General features: G+C 34.1%; 1 protein-coding gene and 1 pseudogene across 2 annotated transcripts; one reads left to right on the forward strand and one right to left on the reverse strand.

The window, feature by feature from the left end:
- Positions 1-2,079: 2,079 nt before the first annotated feature.
- On the reverse strand, positions 2,080-11,454 carry LOC108003115 (uncharacterized; annotated as a pseudogene).
- LOC108003113 (aconitate hydratase, mitochondrial) lies at positions 3,412-10,661 on the forward strand. Of its 2 annotated transcripts, none has more exons than XM_017065215.2 (9): positions 3,412-3,560; positions 4,943-5,097; positions 5,182-5,348; positions 5,744-6,499; positions 6,777-6,979; positions 7,450-7,738; positions 8,525-8,798; positions 8,884-9,232; positions 9,724-10,661. In XM_017065215.2, the coding sequence occupies exons 1-9, from the start codon at positions 3,528-3,530 to the stop codon at positions 9,862-9,864; spliced, it is 2,367 nt and encodes a 788-aa protein (XP_016920704.2). In that variant the 5' UTR covers positions 3,412-3,527; the 3' UTR covers positions 9,865-10,661. The 2 variants fall into 2 exon arrangements, with proteins under 2 accessions (XP_016920704.2, XP_028525181.2); XM_028669380.2 differs by having other exon boundaries at positions 3,479-4,233.
- Positions 11,455-11,739: the final 285 nt, after the last annotated feature.

Below are 11,739 nucleotides of genomic sequence, written 5' to 3' on the forward strand. Positions count from 1 at the left end.
AATGTCACCTGATTTTATAACGTAGTTGACGTAGTGAGATAGAAGTAATCGATGATCGAACTTTGCAGAATTTTAATAATAGTGCTTCTTCCATAGAAAGATGTATCTTAAAGTCAATAAGTTAAGAATTAATTTATACTTTTCATCTAAGAAATCGTTCCTTTTCTTTCTCTTTTTCTACATACTGTAAAACAAATTTCACGAATAATGAAATACCTTATATCTTTCCGAATTTTCTGAATTCTCCAGCTCTTGTCAACAAGATTTTTTTCTCGATGATTCATCCACGGTATCTCGGAGGAGAAACAATTTCTAAAACTAGTTTAATTAACCAGGTTCTGATAAAGTTTATCCCACGTGTCTGCTCTCGTTTCCCAAAAATAATCGTTCGTTTCCTTTTCAATCTCGAATAATATTCGAACAATTAAGGAAAAACATTTATTTCCTCTCAAAGACGAACGATACAAGGATTTTTCTCTCAATGCCATTTCCAGATTTCATTGAAATTTCTTTTTAAATAGAGGACTGCATTCCTTTATCGCGATAGCATAATCATCGAAGCCAATGCGAAATGCAACGTGTAATATTGCATGGCCTCGAATACAAAAATTTATTTAAATTCCTTTGTAAAATCTTCACAATTACGTTCAAATCACATCCACATCACAGTTGCATCCAGTCGAGCTGCACTCAAAAAACAATAAAGAATCTGTCTATATCCTCCCTGTATTTATTTCATGCATCGATTGAAGTGTGCATTACGTATCGAATCACCGGTTCAAATCGATTCTGGCCAAATTTTCTGGCAGACAAACGTTCGAAATCGAGGTCCATCTCGATATCACGAACTCGGCGAGGGAACGTTTCGGCCATCAAGGCGAAAAAAACTCGTATGGATCCCGCGTAATCGCATTATCGTCACTCGGATATAAGGTCGAGATCTTAAGATCGTCATCAAGAGTTATCGACTCGATCGACACTCGCAAATTCCATGGTGACGAGTTGCAAAAGCCTATTCCTCGCCCGAATCCCTGCGACCACTTTCGTTTTTTATTCCGTACTCCAGATTGGAGAGAGTGGCGGCCATGCCCGGCCAAAAAGTGAAGGCAAAGGTGCCCTGATTTTTCGATCGTTATTGTGATTAGATTAGGCGAGACGAGTGTTTGATATCGTCAAGAAATGGAATATTATGCGGATTATGATTCTTTTGTTGTTTTCTAACAAAGCGATTTAATTAATTAAATCGGTCGATGTAATTATTGTATATTTTTGAGTTTCGAAGTATATTTTTACGATAACGAATGATTTGTGCGATATCGTTTTGAATGTTGAAGACATATTTGAGATACGAATTAAAAGTTTCAGAGTAATTATATCATTAATTATGTTATATAATTATATAATTAAATAATATTTAAGGAGTCACTTAAGTATTAAATTATTCATTTAGTTATATTAGGAGTTAAAGGTGACAGATTTGATTTACTTGAAAATTTCTTAATTTTAATAGTAAAATTTTTTATGGACTTGATGATAATGTTCGTTCGTTTAGAAAATAAATTTTGTGGAAAAAAAAAATTGTTGACAATATAGAAAATAAAAATTCGTTAAGAGTTTACGATGAATTTTTGCAATTGTCGTAGAAACCAGTTTCTTCTATCTATTTATAAGTTTTATCTTAATGTGTAGTTTCTTCTGAGTATATTTATTTATGAATCACTATATTTTGCATCAAGAATTAATTTTCTGTAAAAGAGATAATTATTAAAGCTTAGTATTTTTTAATAGGAATACGTTTGAATTCAATAGAAATTTAAAATTTAAAATTTTCTTTGTTTCATGAAATTGCGTTATGCATAATAAATTTCTGGTTTCTGTTCATTAAAAATTTTCCTCGAATTATTATCTTTCAATTCTGAACTGGAATTCTTGCGATGACAACGAAATTATATCGATACAGATAAAAGTAATCTGGAGCATTCTGAATTATTATCTTTTGCGTATTTTCCAAGCGCGTTACTACGTTTTTATGATGATGAAACTGATTGTTATTGTTCTGAAATCATTTAACGCGTAATATAATATTTAACTGTGTCAGAATTGTATGATTTATTCTTCATAAGATATATATGATACAATGTTCAAGTACAAGTGCATTTGTATATGGATATGTTGCAATAATTGTTGACATCGAAGAGACTCATAAACTGATATAACGTTGCAAGTAAAAATAACGTTGATTGGAGCAAGATGTAGCAAAAATGTTGAATTGGTCCATTATTCTTAAAACCTTATAAAATTTTTTATTATTTATTTTCATAAATAATTAGTAGATCAATAATAATAAAAGCGATCTTTCTTGCGATCTTCTCTAAAATTTATATTTAAATTTAATTCACATCTATTTTATCATTCTCATCTTGATTTATCGCGTATATTATTCTTATTTTAATATCTACAAATTAATTGAAAAATTTAATACAATTAAAAGTATATTAAAATATCGAAGCGAAATCAATTTTAAATTTCCCACGTATCGAAATTTACCTTAGTTCGATTAATGGAGACTTAGTTGCCCTCTGTAGGGAATTCTTTGAATTACAAACGATAAGTTCCATTTAATAACACTCGCTGCGCTGCCATCTACTAAACTTGACTATACAGTACATTTCGATCAATAAAACTTCACTAAAAAAAGAAAGACCATCAGTGTTAAAGAAAGATCGAAAACAATCGTAATTTACGAATGATTTATATATAGACACGTATTACAGATCAATTTAAAATGATTGACCCAATAAATTCTTCTAGATTGCGTTGATTCTATTGAAACTTTCATACATAATCGTCAATTATTTTTCAATTGTAACCACAAACACTTTCGCGACTTAGATCGAATTCATTTCCAATTACAAATAAAATTTCATTTGAATATTACGCGTATTATCATAATATTTATTTTTCACAGAACTTTTTCAAAAATTATTACCACACTTCTATCCTTCGCAAACTTCAAAATCGAAACAAAATCTCAGCGCTCCTCATTTCATTATTTTTCTCTGCGTCTCTACAAAAATTTTGCTCAATTCCAACTCTCTCTCCGACGAATCTATCGTGTGTACAACAAATTTGAATTGACCAAACTGTACTCCAACGGCATCTGCGCCGTGAAGAGCTGAATGAACAGCTGTTACGATCCGATCAACCAAAACTCCGATTGGTTGCTCGAAAGTGTCATGAAACGTCTGTTCGTGAAGCGTAACTATATAGCGAAGGCGCCAGCCAGTCGTTCTCAGAAAATTCGTATTCAAATATAGAAAGGGGCGCATGCGTGGCCCCGCAGCATTGACACGAGAAAGCCAAGCAGAATTTCACTCAGTTCTCTAGTGGCCGGTTTGAGAAGGACTGCCACGAGACGAGACGCGACTTTTCGTTCCTCTTTGTCACACGCCTGCGCTTCCCTCCACCTATAAACCTCGTTTCACGAGTCGCAACGTCATCGGGAGGCTGAATCTTCATCCAGCATAATGTCGTACTGCACCCGAATCCTTCGGGATCAGGTATGCTCCATCACTTCTCCATATAAAACAATAATAAATTGAGAAAAATAAATAAGTAAATAAATAATATTCTACGATCCATCCACAATTTTGACCGCTTGACCCCGTTATCAAGGTCGATCGTGTCATGTTTAAGTGGTGGATAGGTCGATCATTAATTGGAATAACGATAACAGTACATTTTTTTAATTTGATTTAATTAACAACTCCAAGAAAGCAATAATCTCTAGTGACCAGACTCGTGTAATTAACCGTTATCTGCACTACTTTGTTCCTGCGATTATCTCAATTAAGAGATATCGTGTTACATCTCCCTGTTCTGACACCTTCGAAGAATATTTGACGAGGAATCACGACGATTTTATTGAGTTGAGTTGAGAATTGCGATGCTTCTTGATAAACGTTCGGTTATGTTATTTTAAAATAATGGCGGTTCTGGAGGAGTTCGGCTACTCCTCAAGAAAAATTGCGACATAGTGATAATTGTGCACGGATAATCGAGAGGAATGAGACGATTTGAAAGATATACGATGCGTTACATAATCTGTTTCGACGTTACTGTTCATATATTGGGTATATTTTTGAGAAAATTGGAGGTTAGGTCCGCGGCCATTGCGCAGGAGTGTTTGGCGTGTATGGCGGGTAAAGATGAATGGAAAATATGCATCGTTCGGTAATTTGATCTTCTTATTTTTCACGGCAAACTTGGATAATTCGTCGTGTGATAGAAACGTGTAAACAAGATAAGAAAAATACACGTTGTCCGATCTTTTATTTCTTCTTTTTTGAAATATTTGTTTTCTCGTCGCAGAATTTTCAGGATCACGATGGAAAAAAATCTTTGTCTATGTGAATAGAATTACGTAACTGACATTGTATGCACGATGAATATATATATATGTATATATATTCGCAACTATTACGTTACGTGTACATACACTTATACGTAACAAGCTAATAGACACGTAGTAAAACATATTTCTCTAATTATTCACTTATCATTAAATTTTTAATAAACCGTTTACACTAAATGCGAAATATAAATCAAAATATAACGATTTGGCTAAATATAAATTTCTGGTTAGGTTTATTTATTGAATATGTTCTACTCGCCTTATCTGGGAAGTTAATATTGACAAAAATTGATTGTGCACGCGTCGGCGTAAAGCATATCGAAAATTATGTACAGTATGATCAAGACGAGTTTGAACTTATATTATATCATAAATTATTTGTGAAATTTGATCTATTAATTTAACGTTTATATATAATTTCTCTTTTCTCTTGAAATATTTTCATTTTTAATTTCGATTGAAAGATATATATATATTCCAATTTAAAATTATATTGGAAATTAATTAATTACCAAATTTTTTTTTCAGAAACTCGCGATATTCGTGACAGACATCCAGCAAAGATGTTTCAGCGCGAGTGCCTTGAGTTTTGCCGCCCAAAAGGTGGCAATGTCCAAATTCGATTCGACTAGTTATCTCCCTTACGATAAGTTGGAGGAGAAATTAAAAGTAGTAAGAAAGAGGCGAGTATAATTATATTTATTCTCTCTGCCTAACGTATTTTATTTATCTTGATTTCTTAATCGTGTGATAAAAAATCCTTGCAGATTGAATAGACCATTGACGTTGTCCGAAAAAGTTTTATATTCTCATCTCGATGAACCCGACAAGCAGGAAATTCAACGTGGAAGCACTTATCTCAGATTGCGACCAGATCGAGTGGCTATGCAGGATGCCACTGCTCAGATGGCCATGCTGCAATTTATCAGCTCCGGTATAGTGAAAAATATTCGTAATTCAACTCTAATGATGAACTCACGAGTATTCCAATATCAACCAATTGAATGGCAGTTCGAATATTTCGTATCTCTCTGCTTCGATCTTTATTTGCTGTTATATTTTACGCTGTTATGTATTTATTTTTAACCTCCAGTTAACAGCAGATAAATGACACAATCGTTTATCTTCCTACAATGTTTTTTTTTAGCACGTAACAACAGAATCTTATCAGAATTAATTATGTACGCGACAATAAAATATTTTATGAAAATTTTTCACGAACGATTGTGGATCGGAGAAACGAATAAATAAAGTCTTCTAGTCTGCTACGCATAATACCACACAAAATATGCTCGATATTTTACCGAAAATTCTAAATTCTCTTCACAGGACTGCCAAAGGTCGCCGTACCCTCGACGATCCACTGCGACCACTTGATCGAGGCCCAAGTGGGTGGCGAGCAAGATTTGAAACGCGCCAAGGACATCAACAAGGAAGTCTATAATTTCTTGAAGACGGCCGGTGCCAAGTACGGCGTCGGTTTCTGGAACCCTGGTTCCGGTATCATCCACCAAATCATCCTCGAGAATTACGCATTTCCAGGTCTGCTGATGATCGGCACCGACTCCCACACGCCGAACGGCGGCGGTTTGGGCTGTCTCTGCATCGGTGTAGGTGGCGCTGACGCCGTGGACGTGATGGCCAACATACCGTGGGAGTTGAAATGCCCCAAAGTGATCGGTGTGAAGCTGACAGGGGAGCTCAAAGGATGGACGAGTCCTAAGGACATCATTCTCAAGGTGGCCGGTATCCTGACGGTGAAAGGAGGAACCGGGGCCATCGTGGAATACTTTGGGCCCGGTGTCGAGAGCATAAGTTGCACTGGAATGGCGACCATTTGCAACATGGGCGCCGAGATAGGCGCAACAACATCCATCTTCCCATACAACTTTCGTATGCAGGATTATTTGAGGGCAACTGGACGAGCCGAGATCGCAAACGCAGCCGATCTGCACAGGAAGAGCCTTCTCACTGCCGATGCTAACGCTAAATACGATCAGATCATCGAGCTCGATCTTTCTACGTTGGAGCCACACGTGAACGGACCGTTCACGCCCGATCTCGCTCATCCCATTTCTAAGTTGGGTGAGTAATCCGATTGAATTGAGTTTTCACGCTCCATCGAGTTATTTCTTTTAATTCACTTAATGGATCCTCTTGTAATATCGATTGATCGACTTCTTCGTTATAAAATAACTAAAAGTATTGGAAGATTAGTAAATCGAGTTAGTAAAATTTTCCTGGCGTATAAATTTTGTTATAATTTGTTCGGTCAATTCCAAGAGAAAGAGATAAAATTGAGGAAAGAATTTAAGAAAGAAAGAAAAGCTAAGCTCATATTGTTTGCACTAATTCGAACCAGGTGAAACTGCCAAGAAGAATGGCTGGCCTAACGAGATCAAGGTCGGCCTGATCGGCTCCTGCACGAACAGCTCTTACGAGGACATGGGTCGTTGCGCTAATATCGCTAAGCAAGCCATCGATAATGGATTAAAAGCGAAATCGGCGTTCAATGTCACGCCAGGCTCGGAACAAATTCGTGCCACGATCGAACGTGATGGAATAGTAAGTATACGTATATTTCTAGAACGATGCTTTGGTATAAGGATTGGGTGGAACAGTTGCACAGTTACTTTGAACCCGTGCCAGACATTGGTACATGTCACTTAGAAACAAGTTACGCGACCCACGCCAATTCTTAATTTGGCTTCGATGTATTTTGACAATGGGAAAGGGAAAAAATAGTGACTTGTCGATTCTCGTGATCGGGGGATCACTGGATGACAATGAGATCGATTCGGAACAATTAAGATGCGTTTCAAAATTTAGCCAAGTTTAAAAAAAGAATATTAAAAATTAAAACCTGTTGAAAAAATTCTAGATACTATAAAGGGGAGAGAAGCTAAGAAAATATTAAAAAACGATATTTAAAAATCATTTTTCAATATTTTAAAAGTGAAAATCGATATATCGTTAATACAATAAAATTACTTAAAAAAAAATACCTTAACTTGAGATCCTTTGCTTTAATTTAGGCCGAAATTCTTCGAAAATTTGGAGGCACCGTGTTGGCGAACGCTTGTGGGCCCTGCATCGGTCAATGGGATCGTAAAGACATCAAGAAGGGTGATAAGAACACGATCGTCACATCGTACAATCGTAATTTCACAGGTCGAAACGATGCCAATCCGGCGACACACGCTTTCGTCACCAGCCCTGAACTCGTCACTGCTCTTTCGCTCGCTGGCCGATTGGACTTTAATCCGGTTACCGATAAACTCAAGGGCAAGGATGGAAAGGAATTCCTTCTTAAAGATCCGTTTGGTAAATACGACGTATATTCGTGAATTATTTTATTACAAACATTCCATTGTTTATCGTTCGAGATAACAAATTTTAAACAATGATCCGATTATCTTGAACTTGAAGCACAATTTAGGTGAACATTCAAGTAAAGAATTAGTTCATTAGTCAAGAATAATTCAACATCGTGGTTGATTGCAGATTAATTAAATGAATTTTCATTAATAAATTCATACAAGTGCAATTCTACTTGATTTCTTTTTTTTTTTTTATTAGTCTGCAAACAGTTAAACATGAATCACAACCTGTGATATTTATTTTCGTAATGAGTTATAATCGATATGTCTGCATGTGATTTTGATATTGAATGAAACGTTGACTATTTACAACGTTATATTTAATTTTATTATTTATTTAACGACGATTGAATCAGATTGAATGAAATATTTGATATGATTTTTATTTTTGAAATTATTTAATTTAATTTGATGATGAGAAGAAACAGTGTTAATTATTTCACTCTGCGAGATTATTTCATTGACAAACAGCGAGAGATAAAATATTCGTGAATCTATTTATTTACTTTTTTATGGAAGGAACAAAGTTCTTCCGTATCTTTGCCCGAGACAATTATTTCGATGATAAGTGTGTTTTTCGAAGGAAATTTGTGAAATATTTCACAATGCATTTTTTATATAGTGACAATTTTCAAACATTATTTTTCTTGGAATGTTTCAATATTTCAGAAACAATATTCAAATTTTAATATTTAATATTTAAATTTTTTCAAAAATCTTATTATTCCAGGTGATGAACTTCCAAGCCGTGGTTTTGACCCTGGCCAAGACACTTATGACGCTCCTCCACAAGATGGCAGCAGTGTCAAAGTCGACGTGAACCCGAAGAGCGAGAGATTGCAATTATTGGAACCATTCGACAAATGGGACGGCAAAGATCTCACCGATTTGACCGTTTTAATCAAAGTAAAAGGAAAATGTACCACCGATCACATCTCGGCTGCTGGCCCATGGCTGAAATATCGTGGCCACTTGGACAATATCTCGAACAATATGTTCATTGGGTAAATTTTTAAAATTGAAGATCGAAGATCTTTCTTTCACCTTCAATTATTCCAATTTAAACATATATTTCGACAAATTTTGTAGAGCTGTGAATGCAGAAAATGGTGAAATGAACAAAATAAAGAACCAACTTACTGGTGAGTGGGGTAAAGTTCCGGACGTTGCCAGACATTACAAGAAAAATGGCGTCAAATGGGTAGCAGTTGGTGACGAAAACTACGGTGAAGGTTCGTCCCGAGAACACGCAGCTCTGGAGCCGAGACACTTAGGCGGTCGTGCCATTATCGTTAAGAGTTTTGCCCGTATCCACGAGACCAACTTGAAGAAACAAGGATTGTTGCCTCTCACCTTTGCCAATGCTAGTGATTACGATAAGATTCAACCTACTGACAAGATCAGCCTTCTTGGATTAAAGGATTTGGCACCTGGAAAAGTACGTTTTCGTTAATGATTCAATTATCTTTCTCGAGAAAAATAAGCCAGTCACTTAGATTCTTCCTATATATTACAATGATTTAATTCATAATTACTACTCATTCTTCTCATATAAATTTCTCTATGAAACATCCTGTATCCTTTATGTTTTTCGATTATTATTTTATTTCTAGTTTATTTTAGCTTTCTCGTTACAACACAATATATTCAAATTTAAATTTGCCATCCATATATAGTCGATCAAGAAACATTAAAAATATCTAACATTAATATAGCTATCATCGATGCATTCCATTCAAGTATTCAAGGATATGAGGCAATCCTTAGTTCCTATATAACAATTTTAATCCATATCCTTTCTAGAATAAAAAAAAATCTTGGCTAACAACCAAATTTCCAATCAAAAGGTTCTATTCTATCCTAACAGTTGATATCATCAGTTAATATCGTCATTCAACAAGTCTAATCCTAATTTCTTTCCTCTTACAGCCCGTTCAAGCAGAAATCAAACACAAGGATGGCAAAGTGGACAAAATCACGTTAAATCACACGTTGAACGAGCAACAAATTTCCTGGTTCAAGGCAGGCTCAGCTCTAAACCGTATGAAGGAGATCGCTAGTGGACAGTAATCGTGTTCGTTCATCGAAGAAATTTCACATTTTCGAGAAAACGTGCACGATCTTGTAGTTAATTGTGTGTTTATCGATATCGATGCTAAGAATGGATACTGTATAACACACCAATCTTCCAGTTAGATTTACGTAAAATATTCGTCAAGATGAGGGCGCTTCGATCGTCGCTTCGATCGACATGGCGATCGACGAATAAGTTACTTAAAAACGTGAGAGAGAAGAGGAGAAAAGAACGTGCAGTCATGCCAGATATTGGTATGAGTTAACCAATACCTCAATAAAATTCGTAATATTCGCCGTAAGATAACGAATGGAAGAAAACAACAACCGTGATGAACCGAGCCTGAGTGGAAATACGAAGAATAATCTAGCCAATTTTCTAGTTGACGTCAGTTTATCTTAGAAAAGAATGGATCGTATCATTCTTTAGTCATTGTTACGCACTTGTATCACGCCGTTGAAAATCACGCGTTGAGAGATTCTGTGTTTCGTACAAAACGCAATAGGAAATCTTCATCTGTCGATAAAGAAGACAATGCAACTCGCACGTGCCGTTGTGTGTTCATTTTTAAATCGTGTACAGCCCCGACGATGGCATGTCGAGATTGCATGTCTTCTTATCGGGCATGAATTTCGTTCTGGTTCGACAGAATCTTCTGTACATACTATGTATCGTTCGCAGTGTAGAACACATGTTACGATTATACTATTTTCTAGATACGACTGATACCATCGAATGTAAGATTCGTTGTTATTGCATCAGAAAGAAATAAAAAATTTTTCTGGACAGCGAATAATATCGTCGTTTCGTTTATTTTATATATCGAACGTTATTTTCCCGCCTAATATCGTTGAAGAAAATTTGTTCTTCATTTTCATTTGATGTATTTCGTTTTATATAATTTCAATGATATCTTTGATTTTGGAAAAATTGAAATAGAAATATTTTTTTTTCTTCTAAATGTTTATGACCAATTTTTATAATAATAATAAATAATTTTCCTCGTTATTATCATTTGCTGATAAAGAGAAAAACTATTTTTTTTTCAAAAGAATTATAAAATCATAATTGTAATTGAAATACAACGAATGAAATTTTAACTTAATACTAATGTTAATTTTTATAAAATATTTTAAAATGATTACCTAAATTTCAATTATCAAAAATATATTTTTTAAAACGAATAAAAAAAAAAAGAATACAAGAAATATCAGAGACATCAAAAAATCGTTTAAAATAATTTGAATTATTTTATTACAAAATATTGAATAAAATTTTTGAAAAGAACTATAAAAGATATGTATTAAAAAGTTTTTTAAAACTCTATCTAATAAATCAGTGTCCAATAAATTCATCTAACCTCGAAATCAATATAAACTGACAATCTTTTAATTTCTATATGAATTAAAATATTAAATAAAAAAGCAACTTACCCCTTTTTATAGAAAATGAAGATAGATCCAAGAAGATCCATGTTAAAACTGGCGAAGGATTATTTAATAGTAACGTATGACATCAATGTTTTTCCCGATGACGATCGATGATAATCAGATCCAAGCATGCGCCGTAATTATGACAAAGCCTGGAACATCTGTAATTATATAATTGATTATGAAAATATTCAAATATGAAAATAAAATTTATATCGAAAAAAAAAAAATAAACAATAAAAATTTTCATCAAATATCAATATCATTACAACATAATTATTTTACTATTATAAAAATATTTAGACTTTACAATCGTAAGTTAAAATACTTAAATTATTAAAAATATTTAATAGATAATAGTAAAATCTAAATATTTTATAAAAATTCAATATCAACTTGTTTAATTTTTTTATTACCTAAAGAAAAATTATTCTACTTTTG

The sequence above is a fragment of the Apis cerana genome, linkage group LG14 (assembly GCF_029169275.1).
Source record: "Apis cerana isolate GH-2021 linkage group LG14, AcerK_1.0, whole genome shotgun sequence".
In the NCBI taxonomy this organism is placed as follows: domain Eukaryota; kingdom Metazoa; phylum Arthropoda; class Insecta; order Hymenoptera; family Apidae; genus Apis; species Apis cerana.

What these genes read in the sequence shown, in the direction of transcription:
- LOC108003113 (XM_017065215.2), top strand. Translation starts at nt 3,528, where the DNA reads ATGTCGTACTGCACCCGAATCCTTCGGGATCAG. An exon ending in GCTGCAATTTATCAGCTCCG is followed by an intron (nt 5,349 to 5,743) that starts GTATAGTGAAAA and finishes TTCTCTTCACAG; the next exon opens with GACTGCCAAAGGTCGCCGTA. An exon ending in CGATCGAACGTGATGGAATA is followed by an intron (nt 6,980 to 7,449) that starts GTAAGTATACGT and finishes GCTTTAATTTAG; the next exon opens with GCCGAAATTCTTCGAAAATT.